General features: G+C 40.7%; 1 protein-coding gene across 7 annotated transcripts in view; it reads right to left on the bottom strand.

Moving 5' to 3' along the window:
- Positions 1-26,913, bottom strand: part of FRMD4B (FERM domain containing 4B) — a 428,456-nt gene that overhangs the window by 123,439 nt on the left and 278,104 nt on the right. For all 7 annotated transcript variants that reach the window (XM_045192106.3, XM_053929250.2, XM_053929249.2 and 4 more), the window contains 2 exons: positions 8,738-8,803; positions 6,260-6,354 (listed from right to left, as the gene is read on the bottom strand). In XM_045192106.3, coding sequence (XP_045048041.2) covers positions 6,260-6,354; positions 8,738-8,803 — 161 coding nt within the window. The remainder of the gene's footprint in view (positions 1-6,259; positions 6,355-8,737; positions 8,804-26,913) is intronic.

Below are 26,913 nucleotides of genomic sequence, written 5' to 3'. Positions count from 1 at the left end.
TAAACAAAGAAATAAAACAGAAAAAACTATACAGAAAGAAGAAAAATAAAAAAATACTAATAAAAGAAGTAAAAATTATGAAAAGATAATAATAATAATACAAATAAAGAATAAAATGTAAGTTCTATAGGATAGCAAAGTGACATTTGCTTCAGTCTCTCAGTTGTTGGGGTCAGCCTTGTGCTCTCTCTTTGGATCTGTCTCTTGATCTTTCACAGCTCCAGGTCTTATTGTCTCTCTTGGGGGAAGAAAGGGAAAAAAAAAGCCCCCTGCTAACTTTAAACCCTCCAAGCTCTGCTGATCTTCCTGGATGCCATAAGCAGAGGGGGGCTGGGCTTCACTTTTTTTACTTTCCTATAGTTTTGTGAGGATGGGGACCATATTGTCTGGGCCATAATATTCACAGTTGCCCACTAGCTGAGGGCCTCAGTGAGCTACCAGGCCCCCACTCTCTATCTGCGCCAGGTAAATGCCTTTAATCTACCAGTTGTGCCATGGACACTGTGGTGTCCCTCCTCCTTGCTCTTTTCATGTCCACCCTGTCTGGAGCCTACCACTGGGCAAGCGGCACCAGTCAGCCTCCGGGTGAGCAGAGCAAATTGGCTGCCAGAGCAAATTGGCTGCCGGGTGAGTGGTGCAAGCCAGCTGAGGTGTGCAAGAATTCCTTAAACAGCGGCTGAAAGCCTTTTTTTTTTTTTTTTTTTAGTAAAATTCTCTTGTTTAAGCCCGCCATTCTTAACAAGCGCCCTGCTTTTCACACAGCCCAACTTTCCAACCAGACTGGAGACTATCCAGGTCAGGGTCGGATAGGGCCCAACTTTTCTCCCATCTCCAGGTGTCACCCAGCTCCCCAATTCCTCTGGTAATGACCTAGCTGATGTCCACAGTCCCAGCGGGTGAACACTGCCTCTCTGTGTCTTCTACTTTGTCTTTATTCCCCCCAGTGACTTCAAACATCCAGGTCCATCCTGGAGCCACTTTGTCCTCCTTGCTTTGGTAGGGGAGGGGGCTGTTGATTTGCCTCTCCTCCAAGGATCCTGCATTAGGCACCAGGCCAGGCTGCAGGAGCCTTGGTCCCTGCGCAGATCCCAGGTACTTTACCATCCCAATGCAATCTCCTTACCATCTGTCTTCAATGTCCTCTATGATTTTTGGCCTCCAAACTTCATATAAGCTGGGATTCCATTGACTGTTCACTCTGTTCCTCTGAAAATTGGCTAGGTGTTCATTCCAGTTGGGTGCAGGGAGAAGTGGGCTCTGCTCCCACCTACCTTGCCACCATCTTTTTCTGTTTTTGTTTTTTGTGTGTCTGGAATGCCTCCCTAGAATTTACAGAACTGGTTCTTGCTTTTTAAAATTTATTTATTTATTTTATTGTTGACACTATTACAGGTGTTCCCCATTTCTCCTCCTTCTGCTCCTACCACCTAGGCCATGCACCCCCTGCCCTAGCCTTTACCACAATTTTGTGGTGTATATATGTTCTTTGCTTAATTTTTTCTAGTCCCCCCATCCCCCACGCACTTTCCTCTCCTCTTAGATTTGTCAATCTGTTTCATGTATCTATGCCTCTTTTATTTTGTTTGTCAGTTTATTTTGTTCATTAGATTCCACATATGAGTGAAATCATGGTATTTATCTTCTGACTGGCTTATTTCACTTAGTATAATAATCTCCAGGTCCATCTATGCTGTTGCAAAGGGTAAGAATTCCTTTTTTTGTAGCTGCATAGTATTCCATTATAAATGTACCACAGCTTGAAAAAAAAGATTTTATAGAAACATTGATATGTGGGAGAAAAATTAATTAGCTGTCTCTCATCCTAGGCTGGGAATTGAACTGGTGACCCTTTGCTTTGCAGTGTGACACCCAACTCCCTGACCCACACCAGTCAGGGCTATTTATTTATTTTTAGAGAGAAGGGAAGGCAGGGAGAAAGAGAGGGAGAGAAACATCGATGTGAGAGAGAAACATTGATTGGTTGCCTCTCATATGTGCCCTGACCAGGGACCAAACTCAAAACACAAGAATGTGCTCTGACAGGGAATCAAACTGGGGATCTTTTGCTTTGCAGGATGACACCCAATGAACTGAGCCATCCTGGTCAGGGGTACCACCACTTTTTTATTCACTCAACTACTGATGGACATTTGAGCTGTTTCCAGATCTTGACTATTGTAAATAATTCTGCTGTGAACACAGGGGTGCATATATTCTTTTTGATTGGTATCTTGGGATTCTCAGGATATATTCCCAGAAGTGGGATTGCTGGGTCAAACAGCAGCTCCATTTTTAGTTTTTTAAGGAAACTCCATACTGGTTCTTGCTTTTTATTGCACATTTAAAAATCATCCTAGCTCACCTTGTCTAAAACTATACCCCAGCTTTTCTTGATCGTGGTCTCTTGTTTTATGTTCTTCAAGCACTATCATTTCTGGTATTTTCCCTTGTATCTATTTGTTTATTTGTTCTACTAGACCATACCACTGCAATATAAGCTCTAAGAAAGCAAGAACCTTGTCTGTGTGGTTCACAACTGACTTCCCAGAACTTAGAACAATGCCTGGCATTTAGTGGACATGCAAGAAATATTTTTGAGTGAACAAATTACTCCAATATTTATGCTTTTAGCCCCTACTCTGTGACCTCTTTAAATTATAGTGTTTATGGCATGTACAGATTGTAACATACAACTTAACCATTAAGTATTTATGGTTTTATGTCTTATACTGTTATCTATTATTTCATTCACATTCAGATTCAATGTGTGTATGTGTGTGTGTAATCATTGATTCACATGAAATAGTTAGTCCTGGTTTTCCTGCTAGAGCATTTGGTCAATTGGCACCTGCATTTCCTATTTCATCCAGCAGAGGATGGACCATGCAGGGTCCCAGTGAGTCACTGAGTGAACAGGTAATTTTGTGATTCAGAGTGAGGTAGGTGATGTTGAAGTCACCTTTTTCTCTTTTTTTTATCTTTCTTTTTTTATTTTAGTTTTTCTTTATTTTTGATATATTTATTGATTATGCTATTACAATTGTCCCATTTCCCCCCCTTCACTCAACTCCATCCTGCCCACCCCCTCCCTCCCACATTCCCCCCTACAGTTCATGTCCATGGGTCATACTTATAAGTTCTTTGGCTTCTACATTTCCTACACTATTCTTACCGTCCCCCTGTCTATGTTCCACCTATCATTTATGCTATTTATTCTCTGTACCTTTCCCCCCTCTCTCCCCCTCCCACTCCCCTATTGATAACCCTTCATGTGATCTCCATTTCTGTGGTTCTGTTACTGTTCTAGTTGTTTGCTTAGTTTTCTTTTGTTTTGGTTTTAGGTGCGGTTGTTAATAACTGTGAGTTTGCTGTCATTTTTACTGTTCTTATTTTTTATCTTCTTTTTCTTAGATAAGTCCCTTTAACATTTCATATAATAATGGCTTGGTGATGATGAACTCCTTTAACTTGACCTTATCTGAGAAGCACTTTATCTTCCCTTCCATTCTAAATGATAGCTTTGCTGGATACAGTAATCTTGGATGTAGGCCCTTGCCTTTCATGACTTGGAATACTTCTTGCCAGCCCCTTCTTGCCTGTAAGGTCTCTTTGGAGAAATCAGCTGACAGTCTTATGGGAACTCCTTTGTAGGTAACTCTCTCCTTTTCTCTTGCCGCTTCTAAGATTCTCTCCTTCTGTTTCATCTTGGCTAATGTAATTATGATGTGCCTTGGTGTGTTCCTCCTGGGGTCCAGTTACTTTGGGACTCTCTGAGCTTCCTGGACTTCCTGGAAATCTATTTCCTTTGCCAGACTGGGGAAGTTCTCCTTCATTATTTGTTCAAATAAGTTTTCAATTTTTTGTTCTTCCTCTTCTCCTTCTGGCACCCCTATAATTCGGATGTTGGAACATTTCAAGATGTCCTGGAGGTTCCTAAGTCTCTCCTCATTTTTCCGAATTCTTGTTTCTTCATTCTTTTCTGGTTGGATGTTGCTTTCTTCCTTCTGGTCCACACTGTTGATTTGAGTCCCAGTTTCCTTTGCATCACTATTGGTTCCCTGTACATTTTCCTTTGTCTCTCTTAGCATAGCCTTCATTTTTTCATCTAGTTTTTGACCAAATTCAACCAATTCTGTGAGCATCTTAATAACCAGTGTTTTGAACTGTGCATCTGATAGGTTGGCTATCTCTTTGTTGCTTAGTTGTATTTTTTCTGGAGCTTTGAAGTGTTCTGTCATTTGGGCCATTTTTTTTTTTTTTTGTCTTGGGGCATCTGTTACTTAAAGGGGTGGAGCTTTAGGTGTTCCCCAGGGGTGGGGTAATGCTGGTCATTGCACTGTGATGCTGTATGTGGGGGAGGGGCCAAGAGGGAGCAATGGCACTTCCTCCACTCTCTGCCGGATTTCAGTTACTCCCTCCGTTACCCACAATCAAATTGGGCTCCTCTGGTGCTGGTTCCTGAGTGGGTGGGCTTGTGCACACTCTAGGCCCCTGTGGGTCTCTCCAATGATCTCTCCTGTGAGGCTGGGGGTCTCTCCTGCTGCTGCCCCAACTGCCACGGGCATTTTCAGTCAGAGGTTTGAGGCTTTATTTCCCCGGCGCTGAAGCCCTGGGTTACCCGGTCTGCTTCGCTCCCCGCTTTTCGTCCTGGTTTACCTATGCACGAATGTGGGGCCACGGGGTCTGCTAGTGGTCAGACTGCCTGCCCCGTTCGTCCCACACTCCTCCAGTCTCGGTCACCAGTCTGGGTTCTGCCACCGCCACACGAGTCCTCTCCGCCCCTCCTACCCATCTGGATGTATGTTTCTTTTTTTTCTACTTGGTGTCGGACTTCCTTGCTGTTCGATTTTCTGTCAGTTCTGGTTGTGCGAGGAGGCACAGTGTGTCTACCTACACTGCCATCTTGGTTCTCCAAGGTCACCTTTTTCTACTTTGCTGAACCCTACTCAGAAAATATACTGAGTCCAGCTCCAGCTAGTGTGGCTCAGTTGGTTGGGTGTTGTCCTGCAAACAGAAAGTTCACAGGTTCGATACCTAGTTAGTGCACATGCCTGGGTTCTGGATTTGGTCCCTGGTTGCGGCCCCTACAAAAGTAAACCAATTGATGTTTCTCCCTCATGTAGAGGTTTCTCTCATTCCCTTTCCTTCTCTCTAAAATCAATAAGCATGTCCTAGCATGAGGATAAAAAAGAATTTAAAAAGTTAAAAAATATATACTGAGTCCAGAATCAAAGTTTTCAGGTTTTTCCCTGTCTCCTGAGAACTTAGCTGCCTGGTTTTCCCCAGCCCAAGTCCTGAGCCAATAGCATTTCCAGGAGGTCCTATCCTTGTAGCCCACAAAGCTGGGAAGAATCAGAAGTCACAGGTATGAAAAACAAATTAACCCTTTCTGGAGATAATCCTATGTCTGGTGAAGCTGCAGACTGAAAGAACACTTAAATTGGAGGGTCAAAAAAGAATTCTGGGTGGTTGGCCAATATAGTTTGTCTGGGACACATTTACTGAAACTTTAATATTTGAAAAGATCTTTGGAAATTATCCCCAGAAAGGGGGGGGAATTCCTCTGATAATGTATCAGTCTGAATATAACATGGGTGAATTAGAATACAGGTGAATTGGGCTGCCAATAACAGACACATACACACACACGTAGAAAAGTGCTGACAGGTCCAAACACATTTGCTTACATGGAGTTTTAAATTATCACAAATTTATTGTAAATATACTTGTCTCATTTTGGAGAAGATTTAAATTGTTGAGAAATATATACAATATCCAAGTTATCAAAAAATGGAAATAAGAGAAAAAAGAGATGATAAGGAGATAACATAAAATGGACATAGATAGAAATTAAAAAGTCCACTCCATATTAAACTATATATATATATTTTATGGGTAGGCCATAAATTTGCCTTTAAATTTTCTTGTCACCAACACCAAAATATTATTCAGTTTTAAGATCTGAATGAATGACTATCTCATATTTCTCTCACTGATACATGAGCTCAATAAGCAAGCACAGTGCATTCAAATTTTAAAACAGGACAATATTTTGAGTTCTTAAAATGATCAATATTCTTTTTCTTCTCTTTTTGCAATAGTCCTAGAAGGAAAATCTTGCATTAAAAAATCTTTAACTAGGCAGGATGTCCTCTAATTTATTGGAGCATTTTCCTCCTTTTTTGCTAATTGTGAATGACAATGAGTCAGTAGTCCAGACAAAAGGTAAAGAAATAAAAATGACTGGAAAAAAACTTACGTGTCATCTGTAAAGGTGATTCCAAAGTACTCCTTTTCTTTCAGGTTGAAATGTGAAGCCACGAGGTCCAACAACTCTCTTGATAAAAGTTTGGGCTGTCAGTGTGAAAATCTGATTAGAAACAATTTGGTTGCCTCTCTCTCTTATTGTTACCACCTTCCTCTGCCCCAAATAGTTTGAAACAACTTTTTTTTGTTTTTAAATACCTGTCCCCCCCCCCCCCCCACTCCGGTGCTGCATCAGTAAATCTACTAAAGACCATTCTCTAAGCGATTGGGAAGGAAGGGAAATGGGAATAGGAACATCAATGAGATCATCATTTTCATATATTTGAAATTCAGTCCAGTACCTTACTTCTTTCTTCAGGTAAAACTGTGCTTACTAATGCATTGGTATTTTGGAAAAACACTCTTTCATATGTAGTATGGTGCTAGTGACCAAGACAAAGAATGTTAAATACCTCACTTTCTGGACTGTAGGATTAATTTTGCTTGGTGGGGGGTAGTTAAAAAGAATCAAGACTTAAGGCTATGGGGGGGTGGTCATCACAGGTTGAACTAACAATAACAACAATAATAATAACCATTCATTGTGCTGAACTCCTTTATATCTATTATGTCATATCCTTACAACGAGCCTTTTACAGGTTTTTATTTCCATTTTATGGACAAGTCAGCCAAGGCCAAGAAAAGTTAAGGACCTTGTTTGATGTTAGTTAGGGAGGGCAGGGATCTGAACCCAGTTCCATCTGATTAGAAAGCCTAAGTTTTTCATTTCTCTCTGGGGAGTAATTGTACCCATTGTATAGATGGTGACCACTAATACTTACTGAGCACCTAAAGGAAGGACCTAATCTATGAGCTTTTAAGAAGCACTGGACTTGGTGCGAAGAAGCATGGTTTGGAATTGGCCAGAATGTCTGGAGTGACAGTGGATGCTGGAATTTCTGGAGTTGGGGAAGAAGAGGGGGTTAGCAGGAGGGCATGCTAGATAGATTCTGTTTGAACTTTGAGCCAAACAGTTTAGGATTCATTATGATGGTTTGAGGGTTGAATGTTTGCTGTTGGTGAAGAAAGAATAGTCATGATTAGAGAAAAAGAAAGAAAAAAAAGAAAGGAAAGAAAGTGAAAGAAAGAAAGAAAAGGGGAAAAAAAGAAACAGGTAGAAATCTAGACTAAAATATCTACTCTGGTGAAAATATTGTTGACTGTACTATTTTCATTCTAATTGAAACCTATGCATAGTGAGCTAGGGATAAGCCTCAGAAAGGAGTAAAATGTAGGTTTGGTCAAAGGAAAGAATTTTAACCATAGCCATAGGTGTGGCTGTCCACAGGAACTTCCACAATTTTTAAGGCTCTCAGTCCAAAGTATGGGGTAGATAAAGTGAGAAGCATCAGCAATTACTGTATCTTTACTCATATAGTCCCATATATTTTACAGAGATTTCATTCCCATATAAAATCTAGCTTGATTTTAACCATAATTTTGCAAGGAAGGCTAGGCAATCTTAATCTCAGTTTACAGATTATGAAACTGAGTAATTAACTTGAACAATGTCATGTAGCAGGAAAGTGGCAGAATACAGATTTTCAGTTTACAATAACCTTTTCAGGGAACCATTATGTTCCCCAACTTACCAACAAAAGGTCCAAAGAAGTACAGTCACTTGCTCCAGGTCACGTAGCTACTGAGTGTCAAAGCTGAGATTGGAACCCAAGTATCTCTGTATATATGAGGGAGGACTCCCCCAAATCTCAGAATTTATAAAAATTTTATATTTATTCTTACATATTTAAACTTCAGTTGCCTTCAAAGTACTCTCCATTTGATGTGATACACCTATTGAGACATTTCTTCCATTGCTCAAAACAGTTTTTGAACTTGTCAATTTTGATGCCTCTTAGTGCTTCTGCCATTTTTTGTTTCACCTCTTCCACATTTGCAAAACGTGGAAGAGGTTTTTCCCTTTGAGGACTTTTTTCATCAGGGAAACAAAAAAAGAGTTGCTTGGGGTGAGATTGGGTGAATAGGGAAGGTGAGGCATGAGGGTCATGCTGTTTTGGTTAAAAACTGCTGAACGCTCAGCATGGTGTGGGCAGGTGCACTCGTAAATCACCCATCATGAAATGGGTAAATGTGTTGAAAGACTCTTAAAAAAAATCCACTAAAGCTGAATGCAGCCTCTCACAACAATGACAGATGGGTTCCTACAATCTCAGCTAGTGGGGTACGACAAAGGGGCCACCTTTTGGAAGATAATTCTGTTCTATTTTGGGCTTTTTTTGGGTCCCCTCTCATATGTCACCAAGCTCTAGGTCCATACAGACCAGGTTTTCTGACTTCAAATCTACCTTTGCCTCCTCAGCTAATCCTCGGTCACTGGATTTAAGGTACAGGTAAGCAAACAGCCTGAATCCAGGCTATGAAGCTCCCAGAGGGCACCAGGGTGGGCTTTTGTCATGTGGGCAACACATACCTGAACCAGCAGCTCCAGCCTCCTATCATCCAGGAGGTGCACCTGGCAATGCCTGCCTTCTGTCATCTGTGGGGCAAGACATCAAGAGTGGCGTCAGGGTTGGAGCTGGCAGGAAAACCCTTGAATTTGATTTATCATTTATTTCACATGTGATGTGCTCAGCCTATAAATGGCTTCTCTTGAGTTAATCAAGAGGCTTCATCAAAACAGATTTATTACATGGCTTTAGCTCTTGAATTTTTTAACTTAAATTTTATTTAGCTCTTTGATTTAAAAGGAGAATGAAAAGCAGAGATGAATCAATGTATTGAAAAAAATAATACCTACATATGCACATAAGATTTTATTATAAAAAGTAGGTTTCCTACCCAGAGGAAACTACTATATTTTTCTTTGAATCAATATTTTATTTTTCAGATGAAGTGTCTTTATTCATTGGCATGTTTTAATAAATACAATACATGTATAATTATAGGAAGAAAATCATAATTCTGAAGTTCAAATGGGAAGTTTCCACTTTTGAAACTTCTGCCCTCATTATAAGTATGTCACTACTGTAATTAAGAACAATTAAGATACACAGTTAAAAATATTTGATCGGTACATTTCCAATTAGATTTAATTTTTATCACTTATAATTTCAGTACTAGGAAATATTCTTTGTAAAATATTTAAATAATGCATAGAATGTAAAGATCCCCCTTGATTAACTCATGCTTCAAGTCATTTGACCTGCTGAAACCACTACACTGTCAATTTGAGGAGAATCCCCACAGATCGTCTTTGTATGGACTTTCCGATATATACATACCATATTTTTCAGGCTATAAGACGCACTTCTTTCCCCCCAAATTTGGGAGGAAAACAAGGGTGCATCTTATAGTCTGAATATAGCTTCCATGGCTCGCTACAGGGTTTCTGCTTTAAAGGATATTATTAAATATTTTACCACATTTTTTGCTTCAATTTTTTTTTTCCTATTTTCCTCTAAAACCTAGTTGCGTCTTATGGTCCGAAAAATATGGTATATATATTTTTAAAAATTGCATATTAAATGTTTTACTTTATTATTATATTGGACACATGTTCTGGAAATGAAGTAAATACTCTTAATATTTGTGGTTGTATGTGTGTAACCATCCAGAAATTTTAAAAATATATTTTATTGATTATGCTATTATTGTTGTCCCATTTTTTTTTCTCCCCTTTATTCCCCTATGCCCTTCTGCACTTCTCCTCCCACCAGTATCTCCCCACCCTTTAGTTCATGTCCATGGGTCATACATGTAAATTCTTTGGCTTCTGCATTTCCTATACTGTTCTTAACTACCACCTGTCTATTTTGTACTTACCATTTATGTTTCTTATTCCCTGTATCTTTTCCCCCATTCTACCCCTGCCCCCTCCCCACTGATAACCCTCCATGTGATCTCCATTTCTGTGATTCTGTTCCTGTTCTAGTTGTTTGCTTAGTTTGTTTTTGTTTTTTTTTTAGGTTCGGTTGTCGATTGTTGTGAGTTTGTTCATAGTTTCGATCATCTTCTTTTTCTTAGATAAGTCCCTTTAACATTTCATATAATAAGGGCTTGGTGATGATAAACTGCTTTAACTTTACCTTGTCTGGGAAGCACTTTATCTGCCCTTCCATTCTAAGTGATAGTTTTGCTGGATACAGTAATCTTGGATGTAGGTCCTTGTCTTTCATGACTTCGAATACTTTCCAGTCCCTTCTAACCTGCAAAATTTCTTTTGAGAAATCAGCTGACAGTCTTATGGGAACTCCTTTGTAGGTAACTGTCTCCTTTTCTCTTGCAGCTTTTAAGATTCACTCTTTATCTTTAATCTTTAATGTAATTATGATGTGCCTTGGCATGTGCTTCCTTGGGTCCAATGATTTTGGGACTTTCTGAGCTTCCTGGAAGTCTATTTCCTTTGCCAGACTGGGGAAGTTCTCCTTCATTATGTTTTATTTTTTTTAAAAAAATTTTTATTGTTATTCAATTACAGTTGTATGCCTTTTCTCCCCATCTTCATTATGTTTTCACATAAGTTATCAACTTCTTGCTCTTCCTCTTCTCCTTCTGGCACCCCTATGATTCAGATGTTGGAACATTTAAAGTTGTCCCGGAGGTTCCTAAGCCTCTCCTTATTTTTTTTTTTGAATTCTTGTTTCTTCATTCTGTTCCAGTTGAGTGTTTATTTCTCCCTTCTGTTCTAAATCATTTATTTCAGTCCCAGTTCCCTTCCCTTCACTGTTGGTTCCATATTTTTCTTTATTTCACTGTCATAGCCTTCACTTCTTCCTCTATTTTGTGACCATACTCAACCATTTCTGTGAGCATCTTGATTTACAGTGTTTTGAAATCTGCATCTCATTGGTTGGCTATCTCTTCATCATTCAGTTCTACTTTTGGAGCTTTGGTATGTTTTTTCATTTGGGACATATTTTTTTTTTTTTTTGTCTTGGCATGCCTCTTATGTTGTAAAGAGTGGGACCTCAGGAATTCACCAGGTCTGGGCAACTCACTTTACTGCATTGTGGCTGTGTATGCAGGGGAGGTGTACAAGAGGGAAGAATCCTGCTTGCTCAACTTTCAGCTGGCTTTCAATCACTCCGCCACTATCCACAAGCAAATTGGGCCCTTCTGGCACTGATTCCTAGGTGGGTGGGTTTGTGTATATTCCAGCACCCCGTGGGTCTCTCCAATGAACTCTCCTGTGAGGCTGGGAGTTTCTTCCATCCCCACAACCCCTACAGATTTTTACAGCCAGAGGTTTTGAGGCTTAATTTTCCTGTGCTGGAACCCTGCGTTGCACAGTCTGCTTTGATCCCCAGTTGTTCCTTCTGGTTTATCTGCACACAAATGTGGGACTACCTGGTCCTCCAACTGCCACCTTGTCACATATCATCTCCACCCCACCTGCCTGTGTCCACCCCTCGCCCCCCACCAGTCTGAATGAATTGGACTTCCATACAGTTCAATTTTCTGGCAGTTCTGGCTATTTTTTGTTTTTAAATTTATTGATGTCCTTCTTTTGGTTGTGTGAAGAGGCAAAGTGTATCTACCTATGCCTCCATCTTGGTCAGAAGTCCATCCAGAAATTTTATAGATATGTATATATATACAAGACTTTGTGTATTTGTGGGTCTGTATATGTGGGGTGTGTAGGTATGTGTGTGTGTGTATTTTCCTGTTTTCAGTTCAAGCATAACTATGCTATTCCCTGGAGATCTTTCCAAGGTCAACACATGTAGTCCAACCTCATTCTTTTTAAATGTTCTATAGTATAAAATCATCATGTGCACATACAGTAGTTTAATTAGACTCCTGCTAAGAAACACATTGTTTTTGGTCTTTTGGTATTACAAGCAATGTACATGAGCTTTGAATATCCAGCTTTGCCCACAGATGTATAGTTGCTGGGTCACTTTTGAAAAGCACGGGCAGCATTTTGTTTCTCAGCTGTTGTACAACACTATAAATAAGACCTAGAAACTCAGATACATGTAAATCTAATTTTAAAAGAAACTGGCTTCCACCACTGAGCAGCAACTACATCCTTAGTGTTTCTCTGGTGCTTTGCATGTATCATTTCTGAGCTGCACAGCAGAGTTACCTTCTGTGATTGGTGTTATTATCCCAATTTCACATATAACTTCATGCTAGTAGGTGACTGCACTGGCCTTAATTATGTCCTGAAATTTGCAAGTCCAAGGCTAAATACACACCTTTGTTCCAGGTACTGAGTTGTGGCCCTGCATGTATATTACCTTATTAAAGCTCCACAAAAATCTATTTTATAGATTTTTGTGGAGATTGCAACACCCTCATTTTATAAGCAAGAAAACTGAGTTTAAGGCATTTACTCAAAGTTACCTAAACAAGAAAAAAGCCAAGTCAAGATTTAAAGACATCTTTTTTCTACTTTATTATGGGAGGAAATTAAAAAAATGTATCAGTTCAAATCATTTTATTTCTTTTGTAAAACCCACACAAGAAAATTTCAAATACATGACCCATGGAAAGAAAATAATACTCAAAAGATCAATTCACAGAGTATGAATCTATTAAAGAACATGTCAAAACTCATAAAGTATTTCAAGCTACCCTGTTACATAATCCAAACGAATTTATTTCCTGATTTTATTTATATATTTTAAAAATTGATTTATTTGAGAGAGAGAAAGAGAGACATTGATTTGTTGTTCTACTTATTTATGCATTCATCAGCTGATTCTTATATGTGCCCTGATTGGGGAACAAACCCACAACCTTGGTGTTTCAGGATGACACTCTCACCAACTGAATTACTGAGCCAGGGCCTTATTCCCTGATTTTTTAAAAAAAGAAAATCTTTTTTCCTTTCCATTTTGCTTTGGACCTCCTTTAGACTAGTCACTGTTTTTTTTTTTTGTGAACATATTATTTTATCTTAGAGAATTAAATTGTATATTTTTTGGTGTGCCTGCCTATCTCAGGACAAACATGGACAGTGGTGGCCGTATTAGTATAACATGGTCCTAACCCTTTGTCCTCAGTTAATTGGACCAGTGATGCACACCTGACCCAAGCTGGGCCACTCAGAACCTCAGTTCAGGGAATGTTGAATTAAGACTGACAGGATGACAGTGTGGTTGCTGGGAGGCAGTCAGTATCTGCCATGTGTGGAGGAGAAGGAAAGCCATATGCAGAGAGAAGGAAGAAGATGAGCAGCTAATTGAAGGCAGGAGAAATCCTGCAGCCTGAGAGGAACAGCTGAGAGAATTGCTGTCTCTGTCCCTATGTCTTCCCATCACTTCTAGTCCTTCCACTGGTCTGGGTGAATTTTTGTCCTTGGGTTCAATGAAACACCCCTGTATTCCTTCAATAAATCCACATTTCCCCCTCTCTCTTAAGCTAACTTGAGTTGGATTCTGCTTCTTGCAACTAAAAGCATCTTCATAAGACACCACGAGTATCTACACTGTAAACCAAGGCAAAAGGTTTCCAAAGGATGAACTTCCCCCAATGATGTTGTTTAATATGGTAAGGTTGTCAATTCATAATCACTGATGCTCCCACCAATGACAACACAATGGCCAAGAGCAAGGCTGGCATTTTGTGGGGAGGAGTTCTGAACAAACACCTCACTGTGTGATGTGATAAGATATATGCTAGAGAACAGCAGTGCAGAAGATGGGGAGAAAAATGCTACAGTTTTATACCACTCTGCACATTTGTGTACAGAGTTCACCAAGCCCTTTCCTCTCTGTGAGGATGGCTGCTCTGGGAAGTCACAGGGCTGATTTGATCATCAACAGCAACAGAAAGTCCTGCTCTTGTCACTTACTTAAATTGAAATTTGAAAGGTGGTGGATGTATTTTGTTTATCAAGACAATGCTTATAAACAAATTATAGTTGATAATACCATAAATCAGGAGATGTCATTTAATAAAAATCTGGATGGTAAGGCCTGGAAACAGTGGGTTGGGTTTCCTCCATGGCAACATCTGGCCCAGGTGGGGCAGAGCAGCTTCCTGTCTAGATGAGGTGTGTGGTCTCTGGCTCACCTAACCCTATTACCTGCAGGTTTCTGGGAGTCCCGTCATGTGAATTAGCAAACCCTGATTCAAGTTCATGTGATACTAAGAAAGAGACTCCACCTACGTCAAAGACATTGTGCAGCAGGCAAAGTGCTGACACTTAACCCTGATCAATGTGTAGCATTTCAACCTCTACACAAGCCCATGAAGGGGGATCTCATTTCAGTGACTAGGAAACTGAGGCTTGAGAAATGATGTAACTTGCACAGTAGTTCTAAGCCAGACTCAAACTCAAAATCATATCTCATCCCTTAGTAGCTCTGTTACTTTTTCGGAGAAACCATAAGTAACGTCCTGATTGGACGTTACTTATAAGGAAGGTCCTGACTGCTTTCCATGTGACATCCTGAGAGGGACATAAACCACTTCTGAGGGCCACATTTATTATAGTCCTTATTGGCTTGAAAATTGCAAACAATCAGCTAAATCTTTCTGTAATCCATCTATTCTCCCATTAAAAAAAGAAGAAGCTTTTTAATAAGATTACTAACCCATTTTAAAGAAGATAAACAACAGGTAAAGTTAACAAGCTGATTAACAATCACATGGCAGAAATATTTTCCAGAGGTGATGGAGCAGAAATAAAGAAAAAGGGGGCCCACTGGTTCCTGTGTGCATTCAGTGTGCCTTTTAACAATAACAGTAATAAAACAACTAACAGGCATATTCTATGTTCTAGGCATTGCACTAAGCACTTTTCACAGATTAATATCCTCTGATACTCACATGAGGTAGATAGTTTTATCCCAATATTATGAATGAATGATGTTAAAGAGATTATAAAAACAAGATTCATAAATGGCAGAACTAGACCCAAACCCAAAGCCCAAGCTCTTCAGCAATTAGCTATGCATGGTGTTCAGTATACTGCAAAGTGTCAGCTTGGGGATAGCCTCCCATGCAACCCCACAGAAAGCCCTTTCTTGATGGTGAGATGAGTGGGCAAAAAAGGGACAACAAAGTGTCCTAAATGGGCATAAAAAATCCTTTTGGTTCCAGAGAAAAGTGCATTGGCTAGAAGTAGTTGGAAGTGTAGAGGTTGTAAATAGAAAGAATTTTCAAGGCATCTAATAAACATGGCTTATTTGAGATCTGGGGAAACTAAGGAATGGATCTGCCCAAGGCCACACAGCTAGTTAATGGGAGACTGGAGATTAAAACTCAGCACAGTGACCTTGAGGCCAGAGCATAAGTGCTGCACACAGGTTATTCACCTAATAAATAGTACCACCTTATTCAAATGCATTTTTGCTACCAGGTGATTTTTTTAATAAAAAAGAACCCTATAACTACATAAAAGAAAAAAAGAAAATACCAAACTAGGCATTTCTTATTTATTTAAAACATGAGTCCCATTGATGTTTTATCTTCTAGTTTCAACAACAGGAGTTATATTTGTAGGAAACTATCCATATATCACAATAATTATATCTATAAATACAGAAACAATTTTAAAAATAAAACAGCACCTAATTTTATTGAGAACATTCAATATATTTAATGTATAGTGACTCATTTAATGCTATGAGGTAAATATCTCTATTATCTGTATTTTACAGTTGAAGAAACTGAGGCACAGAGAGGCCAAGTAACTTGCTAAGGGTTACATAGGTATTAAGAGGCAGAGCTGGGATTCCAGTTGTGACAGACTAGCTCCTGAACTTGTGTTTGTTAATACCCTATTTTTCTTTTCTTTTGTTTTCTTTTTTTAAATGACTTTATTTTTTTTTAGAGAAGGGAAGGGAGGGAGAAATGGAGAGAAACATCGATGTGCAAGAGAAACATCGATCAGTTGCCTCTCACACACCCCCAATTGATACCTGGTCCACAACACAGGCTTGTGCTCAGACCAGGAATAGAACTGGTGACCTTTTGATTTGTGGGATGATGCCCAACTCACAGAACCACATCAGTCAGGGCTACCCCATTTTTCAATGTAATTATTACCCATGGAAGAAATGAAATATATTGGCTTTCCATTTCACATTCTACTTGGTTATCCTGACAATTTGCTTTCTTTACAAAAACAGGAGTTCTATAATTCCATTTAGGAGAAGAATAAGTAAATGAGCATTTCTCATTACAAACTTCCTTCTTTAAGATGGAAGAGTCTTCTCTGTTTAGCTCTTCAGTCCACTCATTCAAGACAAAAACCGGTTTGCTAAGTTAAGCCACTACACTTCATTTTAAGGAGTTCCTAAAAAGTGCAAATTTCTTTCCATAAGAAATTTCCTCTTTGTGTGTGAAATTGAGGTACAAAGAATCACTTTTGAACCCCACAGAGACCATCAGAAATTTCAGATTTGACCCCTACCCAGTAATGGCCAAAAGCATCAATGCCTCGTATGGAATAAAAAACATAAAGATGATCTCTTTGGAAAGTTCAGGTAGCACCTACCCAGACTTGAGGCACTTCCCACTGCCTCCCGCTCCGTTAGAGACCAGGAATATGGAGACTGACTGCGCATGTCGGGTTAATATCCCACTTTGAACTGTGGCTGCCCTGCATGTGCTGCCCAGGTGACAGAGCAGGTTCTCAGAGTAAGTGCTGCATGTTGGTAGAGGGACCTGTCCCTCTGGTCACTGGTCAAATGAGGAAGATCAGGAGGGAAGTAAGAATTGGCCTCAGACCAGACCTTTAGCTTCCAGGAGCACTCTAGTGGAGTAGAGCCCAAAGTGGGGCTCATTCTGTGTGATTATACCCCTCCTCCAATCCCTACCCCACTACCTCATTTAGAAGAGGAGAGAGAGAAGCCTAAAGGTGAGTCAGCACAAGGCAGTGTGGGACCATTCAGGGTGCCTGGGATCAGCTTAGAGAGCAATAGGAAATAACAGCTATAAAAAAGAGCAGAACCCCAGCCTGCTTTGGTTTAGTAGTTCTTTGGGACACAGAAGTATGAAAGTTTTCTAAGGAAGCAGCAAGCTTACCTGCCCCCTCCTGCCCACCCACATTCCCTTTTGACCTTTTCTGAAAACTTAGCATAGCTCCTCAAGATTTTTTGGCGTTTCTCATCCAGAGTATAACCCACCATTGTCCCTTGCCTGGATATATGAAACATCAGCTATCTGTCCATGCTGCATGCTTTTTGCTGAGCCCCATGATGGTGCAATCTCTGCATGGCCATGTAGTGATATCTCTAAAATACAGATCAATCCCTTTACTTTACTTAAAATTACCCACTGGCTTGTCATGTACCACAGTGGAGAATCTTCAGCTCACCAACAATGTCTGCATTTTCTGTGCCCCCACTCTCTAATTATTATCTCCAATACACCTATCTGCCTTGCCTTTCCACACTAGCCACACTGGCTCCTTTTTCCTCCTTAGAACAAAAGCTCGTTTCTACTTCAAGACTTTGAGTATGTTGTTCCCTCTGTCTGCACTACCCTTTCCCAGATCATTGCATGATTGGGTGCATTTGCTTCTCCCAGACCTTAAATCAAATGATGCCATTTCCAGGAGGCCTTCCCTATCCTCAGATAAAGTAGAGCTCTCCCATACCACGCTGCTTTCATTTCTTTACAGCTACTATTTCCCTTCCATTTTTTTTGTTCATCCTTGTCTATCTTTCACCATTGCAAGGTAAATTCATAGGAGACACCCTGACTGATTTGTTCACCATTGTATCCCCAGGGCCTAGAACAGTGCTGGGTACATAGTGAGAATGTGGTAAATAAATATCTGCCCAGTGAAGGAACCTCAACTATTCGGAACCTAGACACAGTGAACAATGAAAAAATTCACAAATGATTTAAATTTATAGAGCATAATGCTAAATGAGGATGTTCTAAAACATCTCCCAAGCCTTGGCCCAGACAGACTTACACATACAAAGCTAGCTCTCCATCCAGAGAACAAAGTGTGCTATTAAACTCCTTATCAGATGAGTTACTCTGGAGGAACCGGAGAGAGGCAGAAAGCATGTATCTAGGACATTCTTACTTTAGGTTCTGTTGAGTGGATGGAGTTTTATATTTCACTCAAATGATGTCAACTCCAGCTGAACAGGGCCCCTTTATACCATCTGTGGGTGTTAACTGAACGTGAGCTGTTGACGCTTGTGTTCAGATAATGGTCTTTACTGACACAGATGTCTCCAAGCTACGACAGCTGTGATTTTTCCCTCATGTTTCAAGGGCACTTCCCTCCCAATGTGTAGTCATTGGGAGCTGCTTTCTCAGTATCGATAAATGATTCTCCTAGCTTCTATTAAGCACTTGCTGGATGCCCCAGGACTCTAAGCACTCCACACACACAGTATCTTCCTTCAATAACCTTAAGAGGTAAGACATTTACACTTTATAGATGGTTGAACTGAATTGCAGAGGGGGTCATGTAGGTATGACCTGGGATAGAATCTCATATTCCATTAGTTGTAAAAAAGCAGGACTCTGGTACGTATCTCTCTCTCCCTCTCTCTCTTTCTCTCAGGTTTATTGGAAGAAGAGGAGGAAAAAGAGGGACTGGAGAGACGAAGAAAAAGAGGGGGCATAAAAGGAACAAAGGAAGAAAGGAAAATGGGCAGGAGTTGGGAGTGATAAAGAGGTGGTAAATTCAGTTTACCAAAGACAAAATTAACTATCTGCCTTAGGAAAAATGCTGATGAGTAATGGCAGCTAACTGTGTGCCTGGCTCTGTCCAGTGTCCTAGCTTTAATTTACAAGGGCCATTTAAATTAATTCATACAACCCTGTGAGGTAGATTCCAATACTAGCTTCATTGTACAGATGAGAAAATTGAGGCTCACAGAAGGTATGTGACTGACCGTACCCACCACACAAGGTCACAGATAGGAAAGGGCAGCTTAGGACATAAATGCAGGCACCCTGATTGCAGAGCCCATGCTCTTCACTGCTATGTTGTATTACTTCTGTTATATGTCCCATCTGATGAGCCTTATGTATTAAATCACACATAGCTGAGGGATTTCACATATTTGATTGCCAAGTACAACACTGTTCTAGAAAAGCTGGATCTGTGTTCCCCAAACCACAGTTTTCTGGCTCAACTAGAAATAAGACTAGAGGAGAAGCAAGGCTTCTGTAATGAACATGCTTGGCTATCTCCTGGCTCTGTACTGAAGAAGTATGGGCAACTTCTAAAAATGGGCTCCTGTGTACGTGTTTGCTATTGATTTCTTTTGAGCCTCAGGATGGAATTCATCCCCACCTGTTAGGCTGCTGGCTCTTTCATGTGTGAACACTTTGGGTACAGGATGATATCAATCAGTTGTGTGACTGCCTGGGCCTGACTCCACATTACGCTGTGCTCAAGATGTACTCTAGCACACAATGCAATAAGTCAGTGTGGAAAATCTCTGGATCATCTGCTCATTTATTTACTCAACTGATATTTGCTGAGCACTTCTAAGTGCAAGCACTACTACACCGGGTACTAATATATATCCGCAAATGAGATCAGCAAGGCCAATGTCTCTGAAGCTTGTGCTAGAGTGCAGGTTTTCAGCTTTGGCACTACTGACATTTGTGGCTGGATAATTCTGTTGTGGGCTGTCCTGTGCATTGTGGGATGTTTGCAGCATTCTGGTCTGCATCCAATAGATGCCAGTAACACCCCACCTCACCCTGCCATGTCTTGTGACAAGCAAATATGTCTCCAGACACTACCAAAAGTCTCTTGGGGAACAAAACCATCCCTAGTTTAAAACAACTGCTGTAGAAGTAATACGGCTTCCAGTCAAGATGGAGGCGTAGGTAGACACACTGCGCCTCCTGGCACAACCAAAAGAAGGACGACAATTTAAAAACAAAAACAACCAGAACTGACAGGAAATAGAACTTCATGGAAATCTGACAACCAAGGAGATAAAGAAGAAACATTCATCCAGACTGGTAGGAGGGGTGGAGACCGGCAGCCGGGTGGAGAGGACTCGCAGCAACGCTGCTGGTGGACCTAGAGAGGTGTCAGATTGTGGAACCAACTGGGCAGGCAGTGCGACAGCTAGCAGACCCCACCCTCAGCCCCACATTCGCGCATAGATAAACTGGGAGGAACAGCGGGGGAGCGAAACAGACCCCGCAACCCAGGGCTCCAGCTCGGGGAAATAAAGCCTCAAACCTCTGATTGAAAACACCCGTGGGGGTTGAGGCGGCAGCAGGAGAAACTCCCAGACTCACAGGAGAGGTCATTGGAGAGAACAACAGGGGCCTAGAGCGTGCACAAGTCCACCCACTCAGGAATCAGCACTAGAGGGGCCAAGTTTGATTGTGGGTAACAGAAGGAGTGACTGAAATCTGGCAGAGAGTGGAGCGGGTGCCATTGCTCCCTCTCGGCCCCTCCCCCATGTACAGCGTCACAGCGCAGCAACCAGCATTACCCGGCCCCAGTGAACACCTAAGGCTCTGCCCCTTTAACACGTGCCAAGACAAAAAAAAAAAAAAAAAAAAAAAGGCTCAAATGACAGAACACTTCAAAGCTCCAGAAAAAATACAACTAAGCGAGGAAGAGATAGCCAACCTATCAGATGCACAGTTCAAAACACTGGTTATTAAGATGCTCACAGAATTGGTTGAATTTGGTCACAAATAAGATGAAAAAATGAAGGCTATGCTAAGAGAAACAAAGGAATATGTACAGGGAACCAATAGTGATGCGAAGGAAACTGGGACTCAAATCAACAGTGTGGACCAGAGGAAGAAAGAAACATCCAACAGAAAAGAATGAAGAAACAAGAATTCAGAAAAATGAGGACAGACTTAGGAACCTCCAGGACATTTTTAAATGTTCCAACATCCAAATTATAGGGGTGCCAGAAGGAGAAGAGGAAGAACAAAAAATTGAAAACTTATTTGAACAAATAATGAAGGAGAACTTCCCCAGTCTGGCAAAGGAAATAGACTTCCAGGAAGTCCAGGAAGCTCAGAGAATCCCAAAGAAGCAGGGCCAAAGGAGGAACACGCCAAGGCACATCATAATTACATTAGCCAAGATGAAACAGGAGAGAATCTTAGAAGCAGCAAGAGAAAAGGACACAGTTACCTACAAAGGAGTTCCCATAAGACTGTCAGCTGATTTCTCCAAAGAGACCTTACAGGCAAGAAGGGGCTGGCAAGAAGTACTCCAAGTCATGAAAGGCAAGGGCCCACATCCAAGATTACTGTATCCAGCAAAGCTATCATTTAGAATGGAAGGGAAGATAAAGTGCTTCTCAGATAAGGTCAAGTTAAAGGAGTTCATCATCACCAAGCCCTTATTATATGAAATGTTAAAGGAATTTATCTAAGAAAAAGAAGATAAAAAATAGGAACAGTAAAAATGACAGCAAACTCACAGTTATTAACAACCGCACCTAAAACCAAAACAAAAGAAAACTAAGCAAACAACTAGAACAGTAACAGAACCACAGAAATGGAGATCACATGAAGGGTTATCAATAGGGGAGTGGGAGGGGGAGAGAGGGGGGAAAGGTACAGAGAATAAGTATCATAAATGGCAGGTAGAAAATAGACGGGGGAAGTGTAAGAATAGTATAGGAAATGTAGAAGCCAAAGAACTTATAAGTATGACCCATGGACATGAACTATAGCGGGGGAATGTGGGAGGGAGGGGGAGGGCAGGATGGAGTGAAGGGGGGGGAATGGGACACCTGTAATAGCATAAGCAATAAATATATTTAAAAAAAAAGTAATACAATAATTAACAAAAATAATACAAGAATAAAAAAACAACTGCTCTAGAGATAAAAAGAAGAAAATAAACTATTAACCAGTATATACATTATTTTTAGATAACAGTAAGGGCTCTGAAATAGCCCAACTGGAATGAATTTCTTATTGTGTGCAAAACTTACTTCAAAACTCTGTGCTTACCCAGGAAACATAAGAAATGAGGAAATTGATGGAAAGAACTTATAGTGAACTGCTGCTCTTAACAAGCAACTCCCAGCGGAGATGGGAGGGATGACCCTGTTTTCTGGACAATAGCACTCAACTGCAAGCTCCTTTCTGTGGCAGAGGTTGGAGGACAGCAAACAAGAAAGGCTGGCCAGGGGACAGACATTTCTGCAGCTCTAGTGTCCACCTGGCAAGCAATTTTGGTCAGCTTTGGCAGATTGTCCCTGGAGAAGGTGTTCTCATAAAAGACAATTCCTTATCAGAGTATAGCCAGATCTCCTGAGGCTGGCATAAATAAAGGCCAGGTTTCAAAGGAAGAAAGAAAGAACAAAACAACTTATTAGGTCTGGAGCTGCAGGCCATCAGGCCACCCCAGGCTGGTGTCCCTGAGGAGTGCACAGGGGTTTAGAATCAGGAGGGATAGGCTCATGTCTCAGCTTGACGATTGAATTTAGTTTGTACCTCCGAGAAACGGGAATAATAAGAATCAGTCCCATTTAGCTTTGTCTCTTATAGTACTAGTGAGGATTGAACCTAAAATCTACACAAAAGGTACAGGTGATAATCCTGTCACCCGTAATAAACTTTGTTTACTGGGCGGAGTTTGATTGTTAGGGTCTGTGCTAAGTACCTAACGTGCCTTATCAGCTTTACCCCAGTGCAATGAGTACCATCAGTAGTGGAAATGATTTGTAAGTTTTTAACTGTTGTTATGTTAACTGTAAGTGGTTATTTTGAGTTGGATGAACATTTTTCTCAGGAAAAAAGTTAAGCTGGATTAATAAGAGGTCAAACTGTCATACTCAAGTTGAAAATCTACCAGTTAAACCCTGTAAGGATTGAGCAACACAAAATGTAAAATTAATTCCATTTTAATTTCTTAGTGATAAATCAACAAGCTAACTCAAGAACCCCGTTTTTAGCTGCCCGTGTGCCCAAAGCTGGGAACTCTTGCAAACTCTTGAGCCTTATCTGACTGTGACCAGATGGTGGCTTGTGTCAGCCACTTTCGTTCTCACCAACAGGATGTGGAGATGAATGTGTGCTGCCTGCATTGTCTTTGTCATGTGCTCTGAGATACATTTTATCCATTGAATTCTCACAAATCCCCTGAAATAAATGTGCCCTTCATTTCACACTGAAGAAACAGACCACAAAGAAGTTGAGAATAACTTGCCTGAGGTTCCTGACTAATAAGGGGCTCAGCCAATTTCAAAAAGGAGTTCACTGAATGACAAGGGGGAAAACAGGCAACACATCTTCATGGAAGCTTCTTCATGGAAAAAGCTGCAGTAAAAAGCAGGATTCTCTTTATAAATACTCTGCACTTTTCCAATGAGAAACTTAGATGAGAGACTGTCAAATGTTTATTTTCAGAAAATCATGCAGGATATTTGTGCTGTTTTTTCCAGAAAGAAATATCCTCTTTATTTAAGACCAGTTGTTAGGCTATATTTTTAGATGTCACAATACAGTATCAATGAGTCAAAAAAGAAAAAAAAAAACAAGGGAGGGCACAGATACTGTCAACAGGAAGTCACAAAGTGTAACCAAGAAAAGCCTAGAGTATAGCCTGTGGGCTGTGGGGGATTTTAGTTTGGTGTGCCAGTCAGGTTGACCAAAAACGAAGTTCTCCAGGCGCCTTGTAGAAAGTGGAAATTTTGGTTTCAGCAATTATGTAAGTAGCAGATACTCTGTGGTCTGGAAACTTTCCACTTTGCCAAACGTCAGTTTTCTCCTTTTCCATGAAAAACAGTCTGTAGCAAGGAGCAAAAGTACTGCACTTTTCAAAAACTTAGAAGTAAAGACAAGCACAGCTAGGGTGAAGAGATTTTAAAAATAAATGGCAGTGCTTGTAAGTTACAGATAGTCTAGGTACTGTTTATTCACTTGGAATTCTGAGCTGAATATAAGCCATTCACAGAGCAAACAAATCACATACATTGCCCTGAAACCTAAAAATAAACAAAACTTAAATAGAAAACCTAAACCAACTTTACATTAATTTTCAAATACTCACTCATTGTCAGAGTTTTCATGTTTCAATTTTTCATCAACCCTGTTAAAATGTCTCTGACTTATGCTTTTCAAAGTCTCTTTGTTCTAAGTGGTCCATATAGAAGTGAAGGCTAAAATAAGTCTTTAGGAAGTTTATAATCCATACAAACAGATTGTATTAGATCCAGAGCCTAGCTTGGCTGGTGGCACTGCCATATTTGGGTAGGGGATTTAGAAGAGCATTACCAAACTGGGAAAACAGAAAAGTAAAACGCATTTGGGACAATATAGAAAAATTCTTAATCATAATGTCCAGGACTGAAGTTAACATCACTGAAGAAACATTCCCTTTCATCTTAGACACTTCTAATATTTAGTGAAGAAATATTTTTGTCACCTAATGCATGTTGTGTTTTCAAATGAGATTCAGTCTTTTCTTGAAGCTAACACAATATTCAAGGGTTAAAACAAAATTGAAAGGTCACAGGTCAGGAAGACAAAAGGAATATAAAAAAAGGAGCCCAAAAAGATTTCTGGGAGAATACCAGGGAATAGAATGTTGGACAAAGAACCCTTCAAGAGGGGGAGTGGTGACAAGGGGTCTTTCACAACAGACTCTAAGGGCCCACTGCCCCATTTTCAAGCTGGCAGTTAAGCATAACTAATATTAAAAATTAAAGTTTATGAACTTACAATGAAATAAGTTACATTAAAAGCAAAGGAAATAAGCCCTGGCTGGTGTAGCTCAGTGGGTTGAGCGCAGGCCTGCGAACCAAAGGCCCGCTGGTTAGATACCCAGTCAGGGCACATGCCTGGGTTGCAGGCCAGGTCCCCAGTTGGGGACCCATGAGGGGCAACCACACGTTGATGTTTCTCTCCCTTTCTCCTTCCTTTCTCCTCTCTCTAAATAAATAAATAAAATCTTAAAAAAAAAGCAAAGGGAATAAATGCTTAAAACTTGTCACTTTCCAATTATTTTATGACATTTCACTATTATCTTTGTTTTTGAGGTGATTTATGTCTACTGAATCTGTATGGTAGCCATGGTAATTAATGGTGTGCTCATCTCTTCCCAGCTAAGTCATGTTAATTGGTAACATGAAATCAGTCATGGCGAGAGCATTTACACCATGGAAATTGGCAAATAAATGCTACAAATCGATGCCCTTTTCCACAGAGAGCTGTTTGTTTAATACTGAGCATCACGCCCTGGGGAAGCTCAGTGGGAGAAGGAGGTCTTGGCAAGAGTGTGTGCTCATAGCACGATGTCAGGATATTGAGGCCATTTAGAGACCATATGGCAAAGATGAAAGAACGGAGCCTCCAAATTCAGACAGAACTGTGATGAATGCCCCGCACACTTAACTTTCCTAGGACTTATTTTGTACGTCTTTAAAATGGGACTAATGCATCTCCCAACAGAGCAACTGTGCTCAGGATGCCTGGCGTGGAGCTTGGCAAACAGAGGCCATCATGAAAGGTGACTGGGGCTCCATTAACCCTTCAGCAGCACTGGGGGCTGGGGTGCAGACCTCATGTGCAGTCAAAGATTCATGTATAACTATGTAATTTATTATTACACATACTTCCAATAAAATCCCCTGTGAGCAAGCTCACCTCTGAGGTTCTCCTGACTGAGGACTGCACCTCTCATGCTCACTGTCATTTGCCACCAGAATGTTTCATTTACTGCTGCTTTGCTATCTTCTAGGACAGTGCCTAGCCCCTCATGGGGCTTAACAAATATATGTGGAATGAATGAATTTCCCACTTCACTTCTGAGCTTTCTACCATTTCTAATGTCCAAATTTCATTGGAAACTGAGTGACTTCTTTTTCTCTTAATTACCAAATTCCAACTCACTGTGCTACTCTCCTTCTGGAATCTATCAAACCATTGGCATGCTTTTCCCTGCTGAGGGAAGCTACCATGACCTTGAAGTATTGGTGAGAGCTGTTTTCAGCATTTTCATTTACAAGCAGGATTGAGCACATGTCATTGTGCTCTGTCAGCAAATTTCTCCCCATTTCTATTACTGCTCTTTCTAATCTCAGTTCCCTTCTGCTTCTCTCAGAAGGAACAAGATTTGTGAGAGGAAATCTCACCCAACACTTGCAGCTGTATCCAGGGAACCAAATATTTACCCCATGGCCCTGGCTCAGCATTGTCTCTTGGATTTGCTGATCTGGAGCAGCATGTCTGAAGGGATGTGATGGGCTGGGCACTTAAACAAGCATCATGGGTGCTTCTGGTAAGAGTGACTTAGACAGCACATTAAGCAAACTCATTGGGAAGTCATTAAGCTCTGTAACTCCTAGTTCTTTTTTGATCACACTTGCTTTAGTCAGGGGGATAATACAGGGTGGAGCTGCCCACTCAGCTTCTTGGTGCAGGGCAGGGTTGGAAAGTCAGCCCCTAGGAAATGAGATGGGCATAATGTCTGATCCTGGTTCTGCCTCTAACTTGCTGGAGACTTCAGGCAAGCTGCTTACCATTTCTGAGTAACCGCTGTGAAATGGGAAGAATTTTGCCTAGTGCACTGTAAGCATTCCATAAGAAGCAGCTATTATTCCTTTTTAAAGTACATGTAGTATATTATTTAAGAAGTGTGAGGGTCAAGAGCATAGGCTCTGGAATCAGAGTTGGGTTTCAACCCCAGCTCTGCTCTTTAGTACCTGTGTGGCCTGGTGCAGGGTATCTCACTTCTCTTGAGCCTTGGTTTCCTCACCTGAAAATGAG

The sequence above is a fragment of the Desmodus rotundus genome, chromosome 8 (assembly GCF_022682495.2).
Source record: "Desmodus rotundus isolate HL8 chromosome 8, HLdesRot8A.1, whole genome shotgun sequence".
In the NCBI taxonomy this organism is placed as follows: domain Eukaryota; kingdom Metazoa; phylum Chordata; class Mammalia; order Chiroptera; family Phyllostomidae; genus Desmodus; species Desmodus rotundus.
The sequence above is the reverse complement of the archived record's forward strand: the minus strand, read 5'-3'. Positions and strand labels throughout refer to the sequence as shown.